Source organism: Condylura cristata, unplaced genomic scaffold (genome assembly GCF_000260355.1).
Source record: "Condylura cristata isolate star-nosed mole 26May11 unplaced genomic scaffold, ConCri1.0 scaffold00021, whole genome shotgun sequence".
Classification (NCBI taxonomy): Eukaryota; Metazoa; Chordata; class Mammalia; order Eulipotyphla; family Talpidae; genus Condylura; species Condylura cristata.
In genome coordinates, this window is record NW_004567122.1 from 2,934,712 (window position 1) to 2,959,809 (window position 25,098).

The 25,098-nt window shown below is 57.0% G+C and overlaps 1 protein-coding gene across 1 annotated transcript; it reads left to right on the forward strand.

Annotated features, from left to right (window-relative positions):
• Positions 1-485: 485 nt before the first annotated feature.
• Positions 486-24,751, forward strand: HADH (hydroxyacyl-CoA dehydrogenase). The gene is made up of 8 exons (XM_004686604.2): positions 486-678; positions 10,136-10,264; positions 12,286-12,443; positions 15,383-15,509; positions 18,261-18,350; positions 20,394-20,466; positions 23,061-23,177; positions 23,999-24,751. Exons 1-8 carry the CDS (start codon positions 547-549, stop codon positions 24,115-24,117), a joined length of 945 nt encoding a protein of 314 aa, XP_004686661.1. The 5' UTR covers positions 486-546; the 3' UTR covers positions 24,118-24,751.
• The last annotated feature ends 347 nt before the right edge of the window (positions 24,752-25,098 follow it).

Below are 25,098 nucleotides of genomic sequence, written 5' to 3' on the forward strand. Positions count from 1 at the left end.
CTTCTTCCCGTTTTAGCAGAAACAGTCAGCAGCCACCGTACTTAAACCAACCCTAGCGGTGGCTACTCGAAGGTAGGAAACTAGGGGGGCTCATTTGGGTCCCCTCACCACCCCGCCAAACTGCACTTGCCTACTCAGCACAGGGAGGCACCGCGTCACGAGCGAGGGTTTAACCTGGCTCAGGTGGGTCTTCACTACAAGGCGGTGTGGCGTAGCCGGCTGGGGCCGCGGTGGCATTCCGCGCCGCTGCACTGACAGAAACGTAGGGCGACTCACCCGGCTTCGCGTCAGCGTGTGGACCCGCGGGTCCCCACAGAGCCCGCGCGGGAGGCGGAGCCGCGCCCGCCCACGTGAGCCCGGAGGCCCCGCCCACGTGAGCCCGCGCGCCCCGCGGGCGGGCCAATGGGTGGAGCGGACGCGAGTCTCCGCCCCCGCCTCGCGTGACGTCCGGGAGCGCGCCAGGTCCCGCCCCCGAGCTCGCCCGCTCGCGCTGCGCCGCCGGTGCCTCCTCCGCGGGTCTCGCCGCCGCCGCCTCCCCGTCAGGTCATGGCTTTCGTGACCAGGCAGTTCGTGCGCTCCGTGTCCTCCTCAGCCTCGGCCTCGGCCTCGGCGAAGAAGATCATGGTCAAGCACGTGACGGTCATCGGCGCCGGGCTGATGGGCGCGGGCATCGCCCAGGTGAGCCCCCTGAGGGGAAGGCGCGGGCGGGGGCCGCCGTGGCGGCGTCCGGCCGGCCGTGGGGGCGAGCCCTCCTGGGCCCGGGGGCGGGGGTCCGGCGAGGGTTTGGGCCCCCAGGGGTGCGGGGCCCGCAGCGCCGGGAGCTCGGGCCGCTGGGTCCCGGCCCCAGGGCTGGAACGTCGCGGTTTCGGGGCCGGGGAGTCTCCACGTCCCCACCCCCACCGCCCGGCGGCCTCTGTGTCCTTGGGGTCACGTTCCAGCCGCCCCGGGCCGGGGGCGCCCGGAGTGCACTGTGGGGGCGGGCTCCGAGCCAGCTTCCCCTGCCCGGACTGGGCGGCCAGACAACCCGTCCGCCAGCAGTTGTCGTTTTACTCTTCGTGTTAAAAATCCTGCGATCGTTGGCAGCGGTTTGCAGCGCTCCTGACGTTCTCTCGGCGCTGCCTCCGTGGCTTGCTGGGCTCCAGAGAATGGTCTTTAGTTTTGTGGCACTCCGCACACCGTCACTAATCAGATCTGGAGAGGCCCCGGCACCTTTGACCTAGTGCACTTTGTGCAGCGCTGTGCGCACAGGCGAGAATGGGAGAGGAGTCTTCGCGCCCCACCTGGCCAGTGCCCCAGTGCACAGGTGAAGGGTCAGCTGTGCCGTCCAGTACCGGGTTGCTGTGGTCCTTGCATTTGTAAAACGTAATTGTAGCGGTTGCACCCCTGCTCCTACTGCTGACTTTCCTCTTAGCAGATTAAAAGTCAGCATTTCAGCCCCCTGCAGGTCGCATTATTGGGGGCAGGTAGTCTGATTTTTCTCAGGAGAGTACTTACGTGCAGAGGCTACTTCCAACCAAGTTCACCAACCCCAGCTTGCTTTTAAAAAGATCTTTTACCTCTATTACTTCCTTGTCTCCTGCGACCACACTTTCAGCTGCACATTCAGCTGCATTTTCTCCTACGACCTGTATACTTCATGAGCGATTTTTTTTATCTTCCGACTTTCAGTGTGTTTCTTCTCTCTTCTGAGATAGTGTTTCTGGACTTACATTGTCCTGGGTGCCGAGTTGTGTTCTCTCATAATCTGCTGCAAACACCCAAGGAGGCAGTCTCTTTAACCTAATAGTTTCACACATTGTTATTGGAGTTTTGGAGGGTCTAGCTTGAGCTCACTGGTCTCCCCTGCTGTTCTGAAATGCACCCTGGCTGTGAGAGTGGCTTTGTTATGGGCAGGCAGAAAGCAATGTATTTGTTTTTAAACCATTTCAAAACCCTCATAGTGACCCTCATACACCCTTTTGCAGCATAAGGCTCCAGCAACAGTATAGGAAGCTGGTCCAGAAACCATTGATGTTGGGAAGACATCATGAAAGTGATTACGAACTCTTTAGTGTCTAATTTTACAAAACCCAGTTCACTCTGCTCTTGAACACGCGAGGCCATTGGTAGCCCCATGGTGATGGGTGTGGCCTTCTTGGTGGGATGTCCCTCAGGGAAAGGAGCAGGGAGGAGCTTTCCGCTTGGGTGGGACACAGACTTGTGGATTCAGACTTTGGTCCTTGAGCTGGTCCAGGGGGTACCTACTCAGACTTCAGGGGTGGGGGGGGCACTTGTCTCACAGCTTAGAAACAACATGGAACTGTCACTTTTAAAGTAAATAAAACCAGAAGTGCTTATAGTGCAAGGTCATGAAGAAGAGCAGTCTGACTCCACACTGCAGTTTGAAAGCGCCTCGGCACTCCGACCACTTCATTCTCACCCTGGCTGGGCCCCCTTTCCTGAAGAAATGTGCTGGCTGTGCGCTGGGACCAAGGTGTCCCTGAGCTTTAGCTGATCTGCCTTTGCACTCTGGCCAGCGCAATGTGAGGTTCTAGGCCGGAGGGCTCATTCTCCATGCTCCCCGACTGGCAGCAGTTGGCACAGAGTAAATCTTTTTTGCTCCTGACATTTGATGTGCTTTGAATGTAGATTGGCTCCAGGTCAGCGAGGGGAACTGAATGGGATGTCCTGATTCTGGCTTGGCCTCTTAAGAGGGCGGTGTTAGCTGGATGTTGCTTCTCCCCTGTGCTTGGGTTTGCTCACCCCTGAAGCAGGCAGCACTCGTCCCAGCCTTGTGGGAATGCGGAAGGTGGGATGACTGCTGTCAAGCCTGGCATGTGGCACCAAATAGAAGCTCGCAGAGTGTTAGCTGCCTTTGTGGGTGGTGTCTTCGTTCTAGCTGGCCTGTCTTTCCGCCTCGTCCGTCTCACATCCACTTCCATCCTGGTCCTCTTGGCTGAGGTGGGCCTGGAGCACTTACTAAACGGAGCGTGCTGGATGTGATGCGGATGGATAGTTTGGGGGCAGAAGGGCACTGTTACTGCAGTTTGTTTGTCCAGAGCCCCGGGAGAGAGGGAGGGCCTTTTTGCCTTCCAGTGCCTTGTGGGGCCTCCGAGAGCTATGTATTTACCTTAACTGTTTTGAAGTCAGTTGACCTTTAATTAAGCTGCAGTTTGTTTACAATTCTAATTTTTAAAAATTAATGGCTTGGTCATATGTTCCAGTTCATGCTGAGTAGGGTGAAAGAATGTCGATTTTTGTGGGAGCCTGACACTTTTCTCAGGCAATTAGGCAGTTTAAGGCGAGTAGGGTCTGTGCCTGATTACACTGGATCAGAGCACAGGCAATTTGTACATTTGTTTCTCCAGGAGCATCTGCCTTGCTCGTCATCTCTAGTTTGCTTTGAATTAAAAAAAAAAAACAATCCCTCAGGCCGCAGGTTAATATTTAAGTAAGTAAGGTTGACTTGCTTTGTGTGTTTGCTCACTATCTCCTGGCCTGGCTGGGCTGCTCTCTTCAACCAGACACTTAGGGCGCAGAGACACTTGGGGGGAGGCTGGGGAGAGGAACACAGATGGGTTGTTTGTATTGTAGTTGTTCCATAAAGGGGGAAAGTGAAGGCTGACTGCGCAGTGTCTCAGTTTACAGAGAAAGTCTTCTCAGCTTTGCTTCGTCTGGTACCTTTTTGTATCCGCGGAGCCCAGAGAGTTGGCAGCTTTGTTCAGTTAGTGGTGAGGCCCCCGGGGGCTCCTTGCGGAGGGGGCATTTCTTTGGGCTCTCAGACACCCCTTCCTTTCATTGCATTACAGCTCTTTGGGCACTGAGAAGGGGTCGGGACAGTGTTCTTTTCACCCAAAGTTTTTGTCTTTGTGTCCATGTTAAGAAGCAAGAAGTGCAGCATCTCTTTGAGGGAGAGCTCCTGAGGCTGTGGAAACAAGGGCCGGGGTGGGGGGGGGCAACATTTTGAGGTCCTGGTGACTATTTTCTGCCCCGGCGTTGCCCTGCAGTATTGGTGAGGACTCAGGCCATCTGAAAGCTGCTTCACCAGAGCTTGCCGAAGTTGCCGTTGAGGAAAGGGTGCAGGGCCTCGGGACCAGCCCAGTCCCGCTGCAGCTCTCCTGACTGTTCTTTTGGGTGGGAGGAATCTTACTCTTGCTATTTAACTTCTTCCGAGCAGAGACTTGGGGGCTGTCATCAAGCTCTTCCCTCACTTCCCGCGTGGCTGCTCTCTCCTTTCTTGGGCACGTCTCCCGTCCTCCTCATGACACACCTGGGCAGTGAAATTGGCCTCTGTTATCCTGGGCCCTGAGCTGGGCCTGGAGCAGCATAAGAGAGGAAGGGCTGACTGGCAAGGGGAGATGCTCTGGGACACTTGACCTTGGGGAGCAGAAACGGCATGTTGTTCTGGTTTGGGGTTTCCTGTGATCTGCGCCGAATTTCCTCTCACCTGTCTTTCTTTTCCCTGTGTCTGCCTAGGCACGCACACCCCTCATGCAACGCTCTGTCTCCCCTGGGTTACGCCTGTTTCTTGTGGGCGCCTCTCCCCTCCATTCATTCTGCGTCCTCCTGCTGTGCTAATTTCAGCTGCCTGCAGGCTTCACACTGGGATGGAACAGGCTGGCCTGTCTGCTGCCGGTGGGGTCCAGTCTTCCTCTCCTTGCTGTCGGAACCAAGTACGAGGCCCTCACCCTCTCTGGGCTCTTCCTTGCCTCCATCGCTGTGAGGTGCATGCCCTGAGGTGGCCTCCTGGCTCAGGGCTGGCCGTGGGAGGTATTAGCTGTTGTGGACCAGCAGGCCAAGACAGCGTGACCGCTCTTCTTAAGGATTCTCTGCGCTGACTTTGCAGAGGTTTGGTAGGGGAAGGAGGAATCAACGAGTGCTAAAGACTTTAAGGTTATAACTGTGCGGCTTATTGAAAAAGACAATCTTAGTGCGCTGTGTACTCAATTTGGGGTGTCACTTTGAGTTCAACTTAGAGCACTTGCAAGAGAGCCTGGTACTTAAGACTTGACACCAGGTCCTCGGTGTCCTGTCATTGAAGGTAGTAACTAATTGAGAAAAGGCAGTTCGTTCCTGGCTGTGGCCACTCTGTGAGGCTGGCAGGTCTGCGTTGTGGTCTGTGCTCTCTGGAGCCTGGAGCCTGCGTCTGTGGCGCCTGCAGTCCTCGCAGTTCTGCCTGCATCTCTGACCTCTGCTTCGGTGGGGAGACGTGTGTGTCCGCTTGTGGTGAGGTCGCTATGGGTGTCTGGAATCAGCAGGTACCAGCTTGACCTCTCCTAATCGCCACACTCAGCCAGAAGCACCTGCTGGCCATCTCCAGCTGGACATGCTCTTCCCAGAATAGATTCAGACTCAGTTGCTAAGAGTTAGTAGTCCACTGTGTTCCTTCACTTTGCCCCCACCACCACACGCCACCCCCCAGCTTTCCAGGTGGCTTCTGCCCTGTCTTGCTGTGGTTCTGAAACTAGGTTGTGGGCAGCCCCTCCACACCCACACCACAGTCTGGCTCACCTCCAGGGCGGCTCCTTCCTTTGCCATTCCGGGAGCGGGCAGTGATACCTGGATTGTGGCAGGCTCTTCACCAGGTCTTTTCAGCAAATCTCCTGGGGAAAGCTGCCATGTTAACTCCCGCCAGAGCCGGCCAGAGCCCTTTTGCATTTGTAGCAAACTGTGCCCACTGACCATCAGGCAGTATCTTTCAGTGACTCCTCAGTATAACTAAAGGGCCCATTTACTGCTGCAGGACAACCCGAGTATGAAATGGGGGCCTGACTGTGGGTGCTCACCCCAGCGCGGAAAGGGACTCAACTGCAGACACACAAAGGTTAGCAAAGGGGTTATTTGCAAAAGAAGGGGAAATGAAGAAATGACTATTTTAGGGAGAAGAAAAAGAGATCAATTGGTATATGTGTCCTACTAGCTCTGCTGACCTGGGATCCCAGGGGCACGCTGAGAGCCGGTGAAAGCCAAGAGCACAAGAGCACCCAGGCCCACGAGTCTGGTTTACACAAAGCACCACCCTCAGGCCCAGCATCCCCTTCTGTGATGATGGGATTTGTAGTTCCCAGCTCTTGCTGGCTTTGGTCTAGAGTGGGGCTGGAGCCCACAAAAACCGTTGTGGAGTTCGTCCAGGGCACCCTTTCCCCCTAACACTACATGTCCAGTTTACCCCTTCTCCTTTCCAGGATTTGTGGGACACAGGGAAAGAGAATCCTGGGGGAGACAGGGAGGAAATTGCTTGGTTGTTTTATTTAAAGTACCGAACTATTGAATTTAAAAAAAAAAAAAAATTCCTACTACTCAACAGACTTCTCATTTTAGAATAGAGGCACCTTTCCCAGACTTTTTAGAAATAGCTTTTGAACTGTTTAAGTTTACAAGCAGAGCCAGCCAAAGAAACAAACTCCTTTAAGGCAGCCGGCTGGCTGTGGCGGCAGTGGTGACTGAAGCCTCTAGAATACCGTTTTCTGAGTCACCCAGAGACCATCTTAAACCGAGGGGCCTCCTGGGTGGGTGCAGCTGAGCTGTGGCTTCTTCCCTCCCTGGATCAAATCCTGAGAACGTCAGGGCGGGCCTTGGTGCCGTCCTGGAAGCCTGACTCCTACACCTACTCTTGAGGAGGGCAGGGGGTGTCAGAGCTTAGGATGTAGAGAGCAGCACGACTTTGCCATGTGATGCTGGGGAACCCAGCCGTCCTGCAGCAGCGCTCTGGGGGCAGGCAGACGCCTCACCAGGCCATTTGGTGTCATCCTTAGAAATTCCCCATTCGGGTTCTGCCTCAGAGGAGTTGCTGCAAGTCTGGCAATGTGTGTGCACAAATACCCAAGCCAGCGTCCTGCCGCGTGGTGTTTGTGCAGCTAGAGTGCTTGGGCCTTGTGGCTAGAGTGCTTGGGATCGCGGCTTGTGTGCTGTTCTCTGGGCCTGTTTTTATAGCTCTGAGGCACCCTTGTCTAAAAATACTTCTCTTTGGCAAAGCCTTTCTTCCAGCAGGGCTCCAGGGGACGGAGCTGAGGACAAGCCACTTTTTCCACTGCAGACTGCTTGTTCCCACCATCCTACGGTGTGGGGTTACTGTACTATCAACAGAGGTTTACATCTCAGTGGGCCAATGTGAACTATGCTCATTCGAATTACAGTGCTGGGAAGAGCCGTATTTGTTGTAAAACAGCATATTGTGCACGTCTGAGGGAAAAGGAGAAAATGGCCACTTGCTTAACGTGGTGCGTGCCTGCTCTGCCCTCCCTTCAGAGAGTTGGGGTGACATGGCTGGTACCAGTGCACACTGCAAGAAGAGTAAGTGAGCCCCAAGTCACCTGCCATTAGAGCCCCAAATGCTGTAGCTGCCTTCGCTTTGTGCGGAGGCCCTAAGCCCCTCAGCCACACGATGACGAGACCCCTGGCCTTCCCCACCCCTTGGCCACCTTGGCCTCTCAGCCAGCTGTATTTGTTCAGCCAGCATACTGTCCTCCTGTATTTCTTCCTGTGAGGGATTTTATGACCACCATAGCTTGTAAGCCACCTCATTGAGTGGCCTCGGTGTCTTCCTGTTCTGAAAATCCGAGCTTGGTTAGCTATAGCTAATAAACCTGAACAGGAAGCGCTTTTGCCCAACTTTGACCCTTAGTGGTTGCGCAACTAATGTGTCTGTTTCCCAGTGTGTTAAAGAAGCGACCTGTGTGTGAGTGTGTCTGTGACCGTCCTGGCCCTTCCACACACGTATCCTCCTGGAAGACACTGACACCGAGTCTGGAGCCTTTGGCCTGGCCATGGCCCCTTGACAGGAGGCACAGGCTAGTGACATTGGAGGGAATCCAGTGTAAGTGTGTGTGTGTTCGTTCGTGTTCCCAGAGTGTGTGGCAGGCCCTGGGGTAAGGACTGTGTCCTCTCTCTGCCCGTCGGGGACTCACTGGCTGACTGAACACGAAGCCCTGCAGTAGGCCCGGCCGCGCCCCTGCCCGAATGCAGCGGCGCCCAGAGCCCACAGCGCCTCTGCCCCCTCTGCCCCCAGTGTCTCTGGTGCCCATTCTGACGCCAGCATGAAGCGAGGCAGGGGCCGATCTCTCGTGCTCTTGGGGGACTCGGCGGGGGCCGTGTGAGTCTGTTCTTCCCTCTCTCCTCACAGTGTACCCACATGTAGAGCCTCACGGTAACTGCGGGGCAGTTTCCCTTTCGGGTTTCTCATTGAGGTACTGAGGCCCTGACCTTTAAGACAGTCCCCCTCATCTCTTTCCACCCCACCTTGTGCCATTCCTTCCTTGAGTAGCAGAGGCCTAAGTGACTTCTGCTGAAGTGACATGAGCCCTGGCTGGCAGGGGAATTCTGGCCTTGATTCTGGCCTCATTGGCATGGTCTAGGTCAGGGGTGAAGTGAAAGTGCGTTCCAGGGACTGACAGACTGAGGAGCCTGAACTGAAGTGGGAGGCCCCAAGGAGCTCCCTGCTCCCCCCTGCCTACACCATGCCCTCCTTTGTCATCGTCAGCTGCTGCTCCCAGGGGTGCCCGTCTCATCTAATGCCCTTGGAATTAGAAGTGACTTCCCTACTTTCCGAGCTGTGTCAGGGCCTCCACCCAGCCCCCGGCCTGCAGGTTTGCGTGCTTGCGGCGCCTGGCGTGCGGCCAGACTGCGCTGGGAGAAGGGTGCACGGGCCAGATCAGACCACAGAGGGCCGCGCGGGGCACTCAGAGGAGACAGGCGGGCTGCCCGCGGCTGGGACCCCAGGATCTCGATGGCACGTAGGGAACGCTGGCTCGCGTGACTTGGGAGAGACCATGCCTGGACCCCCAGTGGGCTCCTCAGCCTGTGCCTGCCCCTGCCCGCCCATAGGGGCAGCAAGCTGGGTGCCCAAGCCACTCTCAGCTGGGCGCGGGCACCCACTCCAGAGGCCAGCCCTGGGCCTTTCCGCACACAGAGGTGTCAGGCCTGTCTTTTCTGCAGTTTCTGAATTTACTCTGCTGTTTTTCTTGATTTCTTGAAGCAGAGATTCAGCTTTGCATCCCAGGGTTTGAGGTCCTGCCTCAGTCAGCCTCAGAGGGAAGCTGGGCTTGGGTGGCGGCCGTACTTAGGAGACCAGGGTTTCACTGTGGCCGGCCGCCCACCCGCCCGCCCTCACTCCACAATTCTGCTGACTGGACAGGCAGCTTCTCTGCTGGCCTCCATCCCGCAGCAGGCAGGAGCGCCTGCCCCCTGCCCTGCTGCCTGCTGTGGCTCTGGGCAGGGGTCCCCCGCACTCCAGCACAGCTGTGCACAGCTCCCCCGGGAGGCCTTTGACGGCCTTGTAGCTGGCTTCATTCCAGCCCTGTTTCATCACGCAAAGAGAGTCCTTGGGAAGTCTTGCTTTGGGGTTCGAACCTCTCTGCCTTTGTACTCCCCTTTCTTCTCTTTGTCTTCAGCTTTGGTGTTAGTTTGCAAGTTTCAAGAACTGCACATTGTGGTGGTGGCTCAGAGCCCCTTCCTTCTCAGTGTCTTCTCTGGGCAGCCTCACTCAGCTGACCCTGGGCCCCCATGGTTTCCAAGCGATGCCTCGCCCTCGGGTCCCAGAGCGCCTCCCAGCACCTGCCTGTCATGGCATGCAGGGACCTGTATGGAGCCACACTACCTAGTCAGTTGTCATTGCTTCCAAGAAGCTGACTCCTTGAAAGCTGGAGCCCCTTCACTCAGCATACCCTTGGGACCCCTGGAGGTGTAGTGTGGGGGGAAGTGGTGCCTTCCTAAAGTGTCTGAGCCAAAGAACTGCTTTCACCACAGGGGTCTTGTCACTAGCACTTGGGGGCAGGAGGGTCTGCCCCATCATCAGAGTCCGTGGCAGCTGCTGACAGGATAGCGGCTCGTGCCCAGAGGCGGGGGGTTGCACCCTCAGTGCTCCCAACTCCTGGAACGTGGCCAGTGAAGCTGAGGAGGGAGATTTTAATTCTCACATTTCAGCAGCTCCAAAGGGGCCTGGCAGCTCTGGGCAGGAGTGAGTGACAGGTGGCTTGGGAAGCTGTGGAGGGCACTGCTCACCCTCGGGGTGGGGTGAGATCAGGGCCTGGCAAGAGGCGTCTGTCTTTCACGGTTGGCTTCCTGTTCGCTCGGCCTCACTCTGAGGCAGGGTGGTGCATTCTGTGGGGAATATGCAAGTCTGTTAGCTCTGACATCTCTGCCCTCTCCTGTGCTCCAGGTTGCTGCAGCAAGTGGCCACACAGTTGTGTTAGTGGACCAGTCAGAGGACATCCTGGCGAAATCCAAAAAGAGCATTGAGGAAAGCCTGAGGAAAGTGGCCAAGAAGAAGTTTGCAGATGACCCAAAGGTGATGTCCTGTTCCGGAAGCCTCCGGGGTGCGGAGGGCAAGCGGGAGGCTCACCATCGCCGGCTGCTTTGGATTTCTTTGTGTGAGAGTGCGCACCCCGTTCCTCTGAGCGACATGACAGCAAGCCACTGTCTTTCCTTGGCGCCCGTTAAGGAGAGGACATGCAGAGAGACGTGTTGCTGGGCTTGAGGTTGAGGAAGCCCCTGCAGCAGCGACTGCCATGTCCTCTGCGAATTTGGGATTGAAGGTGGCGCTGCGATGGGAGAGGGCGAGGGCGGACGCGCCCTGCACTTGGCCTGTCCGCGGAGACAGAGTAAACGCTGCGCTTGGGCAGCGGCGTGTGGTTTAGATAACCCCTTGCCTGTGTTTGACGTACGTGCTTAGGAGGACAGCAGACAGTGAGGTGCTCTCGCTTCGCCTCAGGGGTGAGATACAGGAATTGAGCTCCGGGAAGGGTGAGGACTCTGGTGTGCCGGCACTTTCTCACTGGGCCATTGCCATTAACCGTGAAGGCGGCACATGTCACAAGGTCAACCTTGTCCCCGAGCACAGTGGCCTGAGCACGATGCCCTCGCGGCCTGGCGGTGTCTGGGTGCAGGCTAAGGGCGCTGCGGCCGGCTGCGCTGTGCTTCTCGCTTGCTCCACGGTGCCCTCAGGTTGCCTTTTAGCATTTTCCTCTTGGGCTAAATTACGTTAACATTTTACCATCTTCACCATTTATGAGGGTACGGTTGAGTAGTTTGTTTTAAAGGTTTATTTATTTATGCATACAAGAACTGGGTACAGCCCCGAGGTGCAGGGAGTGAGAGGCTTCCCCAGAGACGGAGTGGGGAGCAGAACAGGCAGATGGACTGAAGTACACTGCAGAGGGGAGCAGCGGGGAGACAGGCGAGGTCCTCTGGGCCTGTGGGTCACCTCCCTGACCAGGGGTGGAATTCATGCTGCAGTGGCTGTGGCAGCTTCATGGCGCGTGCTTTAACCCCGGTGCCTCCAGGGCGGCCCCACTGTCGAGTAATTTAATGATATTCACACCACTACGCAACACTCATTTCTCTCTCCAAGCAGAAATTCTGTCTGCTTGGAAGCACTGTTGCCCACCGCAGTTGCGGGCATCTCTGACCTGCGTTCAGTCTCTCTGCACTGATTTCCTGGCAGCCTCCTCTAGCTGTCCTGCACGCCCTCGTGGGAGTGGGCCGGTCCAGGAGGGCGGCCCAGTCCCTGCAGCACAGGGAGTGTGTGGGCCGCGCCTTCCACGGGGAGGGTGCGCCTTCATGGTTTCCCGGGCTCTGCTTACTGCTGGGCACGCCACCTCTGCGGTGGTGGGTGACGCCGCAGCGGGCATGGCCATGTTCACTGCTCTTTGTCATCCCCACAGACCTCATGGTCGGGCTGTGCCCTGCTCATCATGGGCTTGCGGTGGTTTCAAGAGCCTGGTCTGGTAGCTGGAGTCCACGCCCAGATGACCTGGTTTGGCTCGCGCTTGGTGACCAGCTCAGCTGGCCCCTCTGGGCAGAGACCTGGGCCTGGCCTGGGGAGGGGTGCCACATCTCATGTCCTTCAGCTCCGCATGCTGCTGGGATGGCCTCCGTCAGCACGCTGGCATGGGCTGTTTTAAGGGCTCAATGGCTGCTGGGCAAAGTGCCTGGTCCTACCCCCTGAGCGCACCCTGGTGTTCTGTGCGAGGGTGAGTCACATGGCCTCCAGTGGACAGCGGGGCTGAGTGCGCCCTCCTGAAAGGACTAGGTGGAAGTGTCCTGGAAGCTGCCTGCATGCTGGGGCAGACTGGCAGGCAGCGGAGCAGCGCACCCCAGGCCAGAGCTGATGGGCCCTCCCAGGGGACCGCAAGGGAGGCCCACAGCAGGCTGTGACAGGCGGGGTCTGGCGTCTGGACAGTGGGCACCACGCGGTTGTCCCCGAGTGGCAGTGGGCTTCAGTCCATTCAGGTGTGGGGGCGATGGGCTGTCTGCCCTCTTTCCAGCCTCCTGTGCGCCAGCGAGTGTGCGTTCCCTCTCCCTCCCCAGGCTGGCGAGGACTTCATGGCCAAGACCCTAGGCAACATCTCCACCAGCACGGACTCCGCGGCTGTCGTCCACAGCACAGACCTGGTGGTGGAAGCCATCGTGGAGAACCTGAAGGTGAAGAACGAGCTCTTCAAGAAGCTGGACAAGTTTGCCGCTGAGTAAGTGAGCCCTGGATGCTCTTGTCAGCCTGGGCAGCCTCCCCAGGAGCAGTCTGATGCCGCAGACTGACCTGCGTTCAGTCTCTCTGCACTGCTTTCCTGGCAGCCTCCTCTAGCTGTCCTGCACGCCCTCGTGGGAGTGGGCCGGTCCAGGAGGGCGGCCCAGTCCCTGCAGCACAGGCAGTGTGTGGGCCGCGCCTTCCACGGGGAGGGTGCGCCTTCATGGTTTCCCGGGCTCTGCTTACTGCTGGCCACGCCACCTCTGCGGTGGTGGGTGACGCCGCAGCGGGCATGGCCGTGCTCACTGCTCTTTGTTGTCTGCCATGCGCCCACAGCTGCCTGCAAGCCTCCACTGCCCCCTTGGTTCTCCATCCGCGGTGCCCTGCACTTCCCGAGGCCCCAGCTGATCCTGGTCACCTGGCGCAGTCACCCCTCGAAGGGGCAGAGCCCTCCTGGCAGCAGCCGCGGGTGGCCCGTCCTTGCCCCAGAGCCCTGGTGTGGTGGGAGGGTGGCCCCCCGGCAGCGGCTGCCTGTTCCGCGGACGGCTGGCTAGCCTGGCGCTTGGAGGGCGACGGGGGCTCTGCAGCCCTCCCAGGGCCGGGCAGCCTGGGCTAGTGCTCCTGGTGGCCCGTTGTGTGCCCAGGCACCGCGGTCCTCAGCCCCTCCCTTGGTTGTCAGCAGTGTGGCCTAGTGGACTCAGGCTCTCTTGTGGCTTGCGTGGCCATGCTGCACCCACCTCCTTGACGTAAACATCAGAAGACCCTGTGACAGAAATCCTCAGGCAGCTACCATTGAGGTGTGACCGGCAGGGCGCTCACATCCCAGCCTGCTGTGCGTCCCCCGCAGAGCTTCCCTGCCTCTGTCGGGACGGGCCCTGCTCCCGAGGAGGGAGACCTGTCGCCTGTGCATTAATTCGATCCCTACATGCGTGGGCTTCACGCTACACTGGGGCTGTGGAAACACGCTGACGGGCAGAGAGCTCTCTTGTGGGTTGTGGGCTTCGAGTGGGAAGAGCCATGGGGAAATCTGCCCTGACCATGCACGGTGGGACGCTTTGCTGGCCCTTACTTCCTCATGGGCAGCTCCCCTCAGGGACTGGGCGAAATGACGTCTGGCCTCCCTGGTGGCCGCGTTGGTTCAGGACTATCACGTGCACATGGCCCCTCGAGGGCCTGCTGCACCAGGCCACCCCAGCGCACCCTGACCTCAGTGAAAGCAAGGACGCCGTGGGGTGGCTGGTGGCTGGCCTTCAGCCCTCCTCCATACGCTCCTGATTTCATTGGAGATCGCCCCGTTACTGCCAAGTTTGGGGGGCATACACCTTGGGGTACAGTCACGTGTCGCTCCCCGGCAGGCCCCACAACAGGCCGCGCCAGCTGCAGCTGCAGGTGTGCGGCAGTGGTCACCATCTCAGTCTGTGATTGCAGGGCCGAGTGGCCTTGTGTCCCCGCCACTCAGCCACGTCTGACTCCTCCCGCATTTGCCACTGGAGCCACTAGTAGGAGGTGAGGCCTGTGTGGTAGGGGGAACACACAACAGCCAGACCAGGCGTGTCCAGGAGAGAGCAGGGTGGACTTGGCATGCGCGAGGTGTGCGCCTGGCCAGCCAGTCGTGCCTGTGTGGTGTGGAGGGCCCCCCGCAGTGGCCAGCAGGGCCAGAGGAGAACTGGAGGCCTGGCGGGGGCGGGCTCTGCACCTCCTGAGGGCAGTGCTCGTCCATGAGAGGGCTCCACGTTCCGAGTGTACCTCTCCTCTCGTCGATCGCCCTTTCTGTGCCAGGGGACTCTGGGGCTTGCTGCTGAAGGTCCGGTTCTACAACTAGCCAGAAAACTAGAATCCCCACACTTGAAAACTGTCAAGTTCTTCAAAAGTAAAGGTCTCTCCATCTGACCTCAAGTTGGCACGGTTGGCATTTGCTTGAGGAAGGTGGGAGTGGCCACCCTTACCTCCCCGCTGTCCCAAACCCTGGCTTTCTATGCCCACTCGCTGGCCCCACCAACCCCTTAGTGTCCTCTGGTTGGTGAGCAGCCCCCCCCCCCCCCGACCCCCCCCCCCCAACAGCAGAGCCCTGGGCCCGACCTGGCTGTGCTTCTGATTGCCTTTGGCTGCTTTGCAAGGTGTCTCCACAAGGTGGCGCTGCAGGAGAGCATAGTCATCCTGCCTGTGGAAAGATTGGTGGGCCTGGCCTTTGCCATAGTCCTAAAAATTAATTTTGCCTTAAGTCAGAATAGCATTTTTATTATCACTGGTTTTATATTTTATACACACAAAAGAAGATGGCACTGCCTTTTTTGAGGTTGTGTGAGCAGAATACCTTGAACTACGTGTATGCCATCTATATGCTCCTTCTTCCCCGATCCTGCCTATGGGCCCTCCACCTCGTGTGAACTATCTTGGGGTTTTTTGTTTGTTTGTTTTCATTTTAACTCCAGTTCAATGGAAAAGTAAAATTTTGGCTTAAGAGGAGACGATCTTAATTCCTGCATATTAAGGAAAGAAAATGAACCTACTGCATAGTCAAGGATCCGGGTGTCTCTTTCCAGGTCCTTGTTTACTCTGCGTCCAGGATCCTTCCAGCACCCTCTCCTCTAGTTAGTCTTTGGTCAGTGAGGTTCGCTTTCTGTCTGAGGTTGCTTAAAAGTAGCTGCCTCCTTTTTGGTCGTGTATCATGAATATTAACTACAACAGACAGGAGATATTCCGCTCCCTAAAATTAAGTTTGGTAAAGATTAAGTATGTGTTTGAAACAGGCAAATTAGTGACATTAACTTTACTTCATTAACATGAGCCAGGCGCCTGGCCTTCTGCCTCCGGTATGACTGCGCATTGTCACGAAATGTTTCCCGGGGTGAAGCCCAAGCTGGGACTGCCATTGCCCGAGAGTGGTCCTGGCCGTGCTCAAAGGTGGGCTTGTCCTGACACGCCTCACCTCTCTTGCAGACACACCATTTTCGCCAGCAACACTTCCTCTCTGCAGATCACAAGCATCGCGAACGCCACCACCAGGCAGGACCGGTTTGCCGGGCTCCACTTCTTCAACCCTGTTCCCATGATGAAGCTGGTAGAGGTCAGTGGGTGCCTGCACGTGCGTGTCCGTTGGTGGATGCCTGCCTGTGAGTGTTGTCTGCTCGAACAGTGTGCGTGCCGCTGCTATGCCCACTGCTCATGCCTGTCTGCGTGTTCGCATCTGCCTGCTCCCATCTGCTTCTCCCCGCCTTGGGCACCTACTGCAGGGACCACTGGGTGCTTGCATGTGTCTGCTCAGAGCCTGTCCTCGCTGCCCCGAGGGAAAAGAGCGCCTGTACCTGGGTCTTCCTAGTCCTGCTCTTCCTAGACCTGACCAGTGATGCCCAGGAGGCTGTCATAGACTTGTCTGTGTGGCTGTTGAGCGTCAGGCAGGAGGCGCTAGAGACCAATGGCTTGCGGACCCCAGAGAGGACAGCCGGCCAGGCTCATTTGGTTGGGAGGGCTTGTTGCCTCTGGCACAGGGCTGTGATTAGACACCCCTGCAGGACTGTACCGCCTTGCCGCCTGTAACAGGGCCAACAGCCGCGCCATGTTCTCCTGTGTGGTGTGATGAGAGCTTTTGAAGCAGCTCCCACAGCCTTGACCCTCTTGGCCCAAAAAGCCGCCATGGGGGGGGGGGGGCGTCAGGGTGACTGCCCGGCCTTCTTGTCCGGGCTGCGTCTGCTGACTTGCTTGGAGTCTTGGGGGGGAGAGAGGGGGATGGAGTCACAGTAGGCAATTTGCACATGAGCTGTGGCAACTTGCCTTTTACAGGGGGCTAATTATAGGGTCTGGGGAGCAGCCGCTATTAAAGTAGCATTTGTTCTGAGGCTGAAGAGTTATAGCCATGCGAAGTGTGGGGGACGTAGAGCCAGGCTGCCCCCAGGACCTGGGAAGGCGAAGGGGAGCTGTTGGCTTGCTGTTACCCCTCAACCCTACCCCTGGGACAGATATAAGCGTCCTCTGAGGGATGACAGTACTTTACAGTTTCTCCAAAGTTGACAGTTGACTCAAGAATCTTCATCTTGAGAGTGCCTTTCTGCTCAGATGGCCCAGCCCTTCTCACTTGGCCCCATCCTCCAAAGCTGTTGCTGAGAAGTTGGGGGATTAAGGGGTGGAAGAAACACAGAAAAGAGCAAAGAAGTAGAATGGAACTTTCCACATTTCAGGAGTCAAGAGCTAATCAATTTTTATAGTTACTGTATCATTCACATGTGTATTTTGGACTTGAAGACATTCTATGTAAATTGACTTAAATTCTAATAATAATTTTGACTGCTTTCATCTAATAATGCCCATCTATGTCTTTGGTAATGTAGCATGTTGTCTGTTAACAGCTCATGCTTAACAACTGTTAGCATTTTCTAGAAAATGCCTTTTGGAGGGGCTCTTCGCTAGGCAGTTTCTCCTCTCTAACTGTAGGCCTTTGTGTTATTGATGGTGAGTCCCATCATGAATTGTCTCAGAAGTGAACATTCTCTGGGAACTGCATATATAAGTAAATATCGTTCCCCGGGATGTGTGGAATGACTGCATAGGTGTGCCTGAGGGTACGCACGGCTCCTGTTAAAGGAGCTTTGCTGATACCGCTGCTGAGAAAACCCCTGCAACGTGCCAGGGTTCGCAGCGCTGTCGCAGCTTGCAGCTCGTCTCTGGCTCTGAAACTTCTTGTCCTTTGAATAGCTGTGCTGCTTGATGGGCGCCTGAGAGCCGCTTCTGGCCCCACCCCCCTCAGCCCCATCTTCAGGGGATGCTTCCTGTTTCCACTCCGTCCTGGTGTCATTACACGCCCCACCCCCTCTCCAGGATCCCATTAGGGCCCCAGTGATGGTAATTCTCTCCATTAGACGGCACCTTTCATCCCTGCGCAGACAGAGCTCATTAAGCCCTCGGCCCTCTTACGGGGGTGGGGGACCTGTCAGCTTTCATTATCCCCATTTCACAGAAGACAGATGAGGTGTGGAGGCCGACGTGACTTGCCTGAGCGCATATAAAGGGTCTGATGTAGAAGCCAAGCCTGTTTGCGTTGACTCTTGTCGAAGGTCCTAAGGGGCATTTAAATTACATATATTTATGTATAATTTAAGTTTGTGTTCGCCTGGGCCTCTTAATTTCCAAAATCTAATTCCTGACTGGTGAATGCCCCCAGTGTTTGTTGAGAGCTGACGGCCAAGTGGGGTGCTTGGAGCCGGGGCAGCAAGCCCACCGTGCACTGCACCCCCAGGAGCCCCCAAGGCAGGATCCTTCCTGGGGTGTGCTCCTGGCCACTGCTGCTGGAGTGGAAAGCTGCCATGGCAGGCCGCATCGGTCCTGAAGCGAGAGCTGCTGCTTTGGGGTGCCACTGGGGAAGGCTGCTGGCTGGATGGACACTCAGCTCAGCCTGACACCTTGACTCGGGGAGATCCCTTGACTTTCCTGGCCGCTTCTCTGTAGCCAGAGGAGTGGGCTGACCCGCACCCCCTTGGCGGTCCTCTGTCTCATTGTATGGCCACACCCTGACAGGGTCACAGCAGACTCGGCACACCAGGAGAGTGATTTCAAGGTCATCTGAATGTCAAGATAGTGTCTCTGTTTCTGCCAGGGACGGAGCCTGAACGACCCCACAGATGCACGCGTGTGCACCATTAGCCCTGACCTTGGGCATCTGTCATTTCTTCTGTCCTAAAGTGGGCAGTTGGGGCCATGAGCCTTCCTTCTGTCCTGACTGGAAGGGCCCGCTGCCTGTGCTGTGCCCTCTGCTCTCGCTGCTTTGCACTGCTCTCTTGAAACCACTGCCTCGCGGTCCTCACTCTGCTCTGCTTCACATTTCCAGGTCATCAAGACCCCGATGACCAGCAAGAAGACGTTTGAGTCTCTGGTAGATTTCAGCAAGGCCCTGGGAAAGCATCCTGTGTCTTGCAAGGTAGCGCTGGGGGCTGGGGAGGGGTGATCAGGCCCAGGCCGCTTCTGGCTCATCCTGCTTATGTGAGGGCTGCCATGAGGGCAAGCAGGGTTTCCTTCCTAGTGCTTAGCAGCCAGCCAGTGCCAAGCTGGGCCCCTGGCCTGGCAGCCGCTGATGTCAGGATGGAGCCCAGAGTAGAATTCTCCATATTCTGTCTGGGCCCTGCCTCCTGACCGTCGTGGCTGTTGGTCAATGATGGTTCATGACTGTGTCAGCTACAGCCCCTGTGGCGTTCCAGAGACCCATGTTTGGGGCGCAGGGCCAAGCCAGTGTGCGGACTCTTGCTCACAGGAGAGGCTGCTGTGCTACAGCATGATGGCAGCACATGCAGGGCGGGCGGGGCGGCCTGATGGTGGGCGCCTGCCCTGCCGCATCCTCTCTGGCCCCGGGCTTCCGGGGCCTTCCTCGGTCAGTCTTCTCTCGACTGGCACGCAGATGTTTCAGCCACACCCAGAGTGCGTGCTGCACGCAGGGCCTGCGGTCCGCGCAGCAGCCGCTCACCAGTGCTGTCACGGGAACGCTGCCCCGTGACTCTCCTCTACGAGCTGGGCCACTTTGGGCAAGTGACTCAGCCGCTCTGTGCCCATGTCTTCTGCCTTACGTAGCTGTTTCTAAAGTGCTAGCTGGTACCCGGCACACAGTAAGTGCCGTGGAGGTAACAGGAGTTTGAAGAAGGTGAGGTGAACAGTCACCAATTTAGAGGGCCGCAGCAAAGGATGGTGCCTCTCTACACCGTGCAGTGTTACGAGCCGCTGCCTGCGTCTTTAGCGCTGTTCAATGTTCTTAGAAAGGGGAATCCTGGTGTCGATACTGTTCCTGGCCGACGCTGTCGTCCTAAGGGATATTCTGTAAGTGCGAGTGTTTGCCGACTTCTGCACTCTACCGTGTTACGAACTGTTGCGGGAGGTGGTGTTCTCGTTTCCACCCGGGTCCGCGCACAGAGGCCCTTCCGTCTCGGGCCCCACGCGGCGTGTGCTGCGCCTGTGCCTTTGTTCTAGGAGGGGCTCCCTGAAAGGGAAGAGCTCTTCCGGCCTAGCCGTAACGTCACCGTTTCATGAGCATACTCTTGGGCAAACTGAAGATGGGCTTGTGTGAGTGTCCTGTGGTGGTATAGGAGGGGCGGTCCAGCGTCCGGGTCACAGCCCGTGAGGTCAGCCCTCCGACCCCTGATGATGTCAGTGACGCAGGCATGACGGATGAGGCGCCTGCCTGCGCTGTGCGGGGGCATGGGCCCCAGGGCTAGCGTGGGCGTTTGGCCTGCAGCAGGTCAGTCTGTTGATAAGAGAGGCCCCCACTTGCTGAGTGGAGCGGTGTCACATGACTACCACCCCCATAATAGACACCTCGGATAACTCGACAGTATCCCTCCCACCCCAGCCTCCAAATAGATGGGGACGTGGAATCCAGATCGCAGGCTAGGCCCTCCAGGAGGAGCCACGTGGGTGGAGGCAGTCCATGAGGAGGTCTTCATCTGGGTGGTGTCTGCACGAGGCTAGTCCAGTGTCCACCTGGGACCCTGGCTCCTGGCCTGTTGGACCTGCTCCTGTTCCCAGCCTGCATCTGTCCTGTTTGGAAGTCAGGAAATCCTGAGGCACATGAGAAGGGCCCCAGGGAGGCCAGGAAGCTGTTGTTCCTGAAAGGGAAGTGGGAGGGGTAAGGAGAACAGTCTTCTCTGGCGAATGTGCAGGGACAGGAGAGGCCAGAAGGTCCACTGTGCTGCCCGCAGGCCAGGCTGTCCCTGTGATGACATGTCTTAGTCTGCCTTTAGTTCGGGATGCATGCCCCAAGGGCACGAGTTTGATTTTTTGTTTTGTTTTGTTTTAAGTCCTATAATTGCAGGATGAGCCACCATCGCCATATGGCGCAGAAATGAGGCAGTGCAGGAAGACTAGACCAGGTTTTGAAAAGGCATCACTTGATGAAAGTTGGTAGCATTACCCAATGAGAGAACGCGGACAGCAGAAACTCAGTCAGGTTGGCTTGCCTCTTGTGTTTCTCCAACAGGACACTCCGGGGTTCATTGTGAACCGTCTGCTGGTGCCGTACCTCATGGAGGCCATCAGGCTGTACGAGCGAGGTAGGCGCCTCACGGCCTACTCCCTTCCCCATGCTCAGGACCAATCACACGTGGGGAGAATGCACCCTGCATCCCGTCACGTCTCTGGGCCCAGACATGGGACCCAGCTCCCACAGGCCAGCAGAGCGATGGCATGGGCACCCCGTTTTATATCCTGGGCTCATTACAATAGCAGTAATGGAAACGTCATGGGCTAAGGAATCTTTAAAGTGTTACCTGTGGGCAGGACGTTCCTCGTACCGGTGAGGCCTTCCCGGGTGACACTGAGATGCTGTGTTTTACACCTTAAGAATGGTCTAGAATGTTGTCGACACTTATTGGTCAACAAAGTGGTTTTTCCTGCTATGGAGCTTGCAAGGTGACCGTGGGTCTTGAAACGTGGGTCTGCCTTCCAGGCCCCTGTCTGAGGTCAGTGTGGGGGCCCCTCCACACTCACTGCCCGCCCCCCTTCCCGACACCCACCCGGTGAGCAGGGCCTGATGTTTCAGTTACTCCTCCCAAGCGCTCGCTCTGCGCTGCTCCCCACTCCTCCCCAGAGAGGGGAGCGCATTGGCCTCCTCACAGTCTGCCTTGAATACTAAAACTTCTCTGTGGTTTAGGGAAGCATTTGCCTTTCTATTGCTACAAGAGCCAACGGCACTTCTGTGTTTACCTGTCATCAAATATGCCTCATTACACCGCCCAGGAAGGGGAGGCGTCCCCAGGCCTTGAAAGACGGGTTTGTTAGAGTGGTGTTTCGCAGTAGGGCACGTGGTGTCACTCTTGCCTGAATCGGCCACTGGGCTCTGTTGCCCACGTGCACTGCATCTGATTCTGAGCCGAAAGGTGCTCTGCGCTTCGCCCGCACCTGGTCCCTCGCTGGGCTCGTGGGTCCCCGTGGCGGCCGCCCTCATGAGCAGCCGCGTCTTCCCCTGTCCCCCCTCGGGCCTGCGCAGAGCTGAACCGGGCCACTGCACGCTGCTCTGGCATGTGGTGCGGAGCCAGGTGCCCATTCCTTCCCCTGCTGGTGGTGTCTGTGGCCATCTCCAGAGAGAGCCGGTGCAGTGCGGGGCTCAGGTGTGCTGACAGAGGGGAGAGTGCTGGCGAGCAGGGAGCGGCCAGGTCAGGCGCCGTGGTGCTGTGAGGTGCCTGCCTGTTCTCACCTGCGGACACGGCCCGTGGCAGAGGAACCCATGGATACGTGAGGCTATGAGCAGACGGGGTCCTGACCTTGAGGCTGAGGCGGTCTGTCTGAGCACAGCATGTGCCAGGCTCTGAGAGGAGGCCATCCCGGTGAGGCCGCCCCAGCTAGAGAGGCCTGGCATCCCTGGACTCTGGCCATCACCTGCGAGGCCACACCCCAGATAGGATACCTGTTCCTTCTCGTTCCTGCTGCCCCTCAGAATTCGGGACTAGCCTCCCTGGCAATCGTGGGGCTCCGTCCTCTGGGCCTGAAGAGGGCTGGTGGGTTCGTGAATGGGGCCCCTTGTCCTGTCCGAGCAGAGATGGGTCTTCCTGGGCCTGCCGCGCTGGCTGTGTGGGTGCCCTTTTGTCCCGCGGTGCTCATGCTGTTGCCGGCTCTCCCTGGCCCTGCCGGGCCTCGAGTGTGTGGGACATCAGAGTGGAAACGAGAGGCTGCCTGGGAGCCCGGGCCTAGGTCTTTTTGCTCTTTGGTTTCCTACTGCCTAGAAGTGCTGCCAGGTCTTGTGGGTGAGTCGTTGGAGAAGCAGTGATGTCGTCTGAAAGCCAGTCTGGGTTTAGTGCCTGAATTGCCTTTAAGGCCTTTGGCATCACTTTGGACCTCGTGTGCTTCTTAAAAATGCAGCCCTGTTACCCTGCCTGCAATCTGAATGTTCATGTGGGAAATCCTCTCAGTACCTGAATGTGTTCTCCTTTCACTCAGCTTTGTAAAAGGGGACTTTTCTTTACATTTTAGAACAAGTTTCTACATAGATAGCCCCTTGTTACAGTGTCTGTTCCGGGAGCAGGGACAGGTTGTTCTCCATAAAGACCTCTCCTGGGCCAGGGACAATGTGTTAAGGGTAAGATTCCAAGGAAAACAAACAGTGGCTCTTGTCTCCATCTACTCAAGACACTTCAGTTCACACTACAGCTCTGAAATTAGGGTTTGGCTTTTCTTTACACATCTGGTCTAAAAGGTATACGTGGATGTGATTTGCTGGGACTGCTCATAAAATCCCGACAGCCAGAAAGGAAGAACGCACGTGTAATACCTGCAGCATATACAAAGTCGTATGGCTTTGTTCTTTTATTAAAAGCCCACCCCACGTTTAATAAAAAGCAAGCTGTAGTTTCATGCTCTGTTCTCGTAGCCTCCTGCCCTCGGGAAGCCCCAGCCTGCTACGGTGTCTTGGGGTTTCCGGAAGGGGCAGGACTCAATCCACAGAGTAGCTTGGCGGGACAGCTTGGGACAGCATGTGTCTGTCAGGCACCCTGTCGCTGTCAGGAGCGAGCTCACCCACACTGGAAGTACCTCCGGCTGCAGATGTTCTCTGGTCGTGCAACACGCGAAAATCCAGGAAATCTGGGACTGGCTGCATGACAAGCAGAATGTAGGAAACTCGGTGGTGACTCAGGCTGCCCCTTCTCCTTAGGTGACGCGTCCAAGGAGGATATTGACGTCGCCATGAAGCTGGGAGCCGGGTACCCGATGGGCCCCTTTGAACTTGCTGACTACGTGGGACTGGACACCACCAAGTTCATCGTGGACGGTAGGATTGGCGTGCTCTCTTTTCTGTCCTTAGTGGAGATGAGGTCGTCTCTCGCTCATCAAGTGTAAGGTTTGTAAGCAGAAATTGTAAGGGGCCTGAGGAGGATGCGCCGACTCCTCCCCCACCAGTGAAAGCTGCACAGAAGGGGACATGTGACTGTCTCTTGTCTCCTCAAGGGTAGTTTTTATTTAGCTTTTCATGTTGAAGTAATTAGAGCCACAGGAAACAGCAAACACAGCAAGGGACGTCCTTGCCCTCTGCATGCGGGATGGTTCCTGGAACATAGCCCCGCCCAGTGTCAGAGTCAGCAAATTCACGTGGGTGCGCTGTGGTCTGTGTGACGCCCCCCGTGGCCGGGACACATTGCCATTAACAAAGATGGCTTCCATCTGGCGGCAGTGCTTCCAGAGATGGAGTAAGAGTCATTGCCAGACCGGCCTGCCTGGGCTGCATGTGGAGGGTCCCTAACGGTCCGGAAGGACTGCTCTTGTATCTGGAAGGCGCAGGGAGGGTTCCGGTTGAAGGAGGCAGCCCCTGTGCAGGCAGTCAGAATTTTCACTCTTCGGCTAGTCGGTCCCTGTGCTGCTGAGGGGTCCACTGGCCGGCGAACGGCTTCCGGTTGTGCCCTTGAGCCTCGGTGACAGCAATTCCCAGGAAGGGCTTGGTGGACAGCAGGGTGCTGGAGCCACGGCGGCTGCCCCCGCTTGTGGCCACTCTGAAGGCCTCTCCTCCCCATGCTCCGTCCCAGACGCGCCTGGGCTTGGCTGGCCTCACAGCGCAGCCAGCGCTGCTCCACTTAGCGCCCTCCCTCCTCTCCACAGGCTGGCATGAGATGGACTCCAAGAACCCCTTGTTTCAGCCCAGCTCGTCCTTGAACAAGCTGGTAGCAGAGAAGAAGCTGGGCAAGAAGACTGGAGAAGGCTACTACAAGTACAAGTGACATGGCAGCGGGCCGGGCAGAGCCTGCCGGCAGGGCCAGCAGCCCCGCATGCCGTGCCGGGTGCCCGAGCTCACGCTGCTGCCCTTCACCTGCTTTGTGATCCATGGGAATTAGCTAGACTAGGGACAGCAGTAGCAGGCACCTCCTTTGAGAACTAACTCCCTTTTTTAAGTCTACTTGTTTCTGTGTATTTTTCTAAAAAGCCTTTACACCCTGGGTGCCTTGGAGCAAACTTGAGCCGAGTCATTTGCATAAGAATGGCTAGGCCTCACTCCCTGGTGAGGGGAACACCCCTCTTCAGGTAGCAAGCCCAGCCCTTGTGCCACAGCGTCCACTCACCTACCTCTGCCCACGGGAGCCCTCTCCTGCAGCTCCTGCAGCATCAGGCCTCGCTGAGGGGGTGTCCCACGCCTGCTGCTCAGGACACCTGCTGCTCGGGCAGAGTCGCGTGGGCCTGGTGTGCAGGACACGCTTGCGTCTGCAGACCGAATGATCCCTGTCTGTCTCTTTTTCATAAGAAATCTTTGCTGTGAACTGCCTACGAAAATTGACTCTGATATCATGCAATCTTTCAATCTGTGAAAATTTGAATTGAAATAAACAAATGCATAGTTCAAAATCATCGTGTGCTCAGATGCTGCCAGGGGAGCAGGTCGCCCTGGTCCCCTCAGCAGTGGGCATGACCTGTGGCCTGGCAGGCCAGCGCGTGGATGTCATGGCCCAGCCACTCCCCCATTTCAGGAAAGCAGGACGAGGGCACAGAAAACAGCTTTTATGGAACATCTGTTTCTTCTTTGCCCACAAAGAGAAGTAGTGTAATGTAAACTTCTTTTAATCATTGGCTTGAGAAAAGTTATCTCCCCAGATAGAATTCTAAGCTGGAAAGACATCAGAAACCCCGCGATCCAGCAACCACAGGAACAGCTGAAGGGATGAGCCACAGTCGCCAGGAATTCTGTAGCAGAGCGGGAGTAGAGCTGG

What these genes read in the sequence shown, in the direction of transcription:
- HADH (XM_004686604.2), top strand. Translation starts at nt 547, where the DNA reads ATGGCTTTCGTGACCAGGCAGTTCGTGCGCTCCGTGTCCTCCTCAGCC. An exon ending in CCATGATGAAGCTGGTAGAG is followed by an intron (nt 15,510 to 18,260) that starts GTCAGTGGGTGC and finishes TCACATTTCCAG; the next exon opens with GTCATCAAGACCCCGATGAC. An exon ending in CACCAAGTTCATCGTGGACG is followed by an intron (nt 23,178 to 23,998) that starts GTAGGATTGGCG and finishes TCCTCTCCACAG; the next exon opens with GCTGGCATGAGATGGACTCC.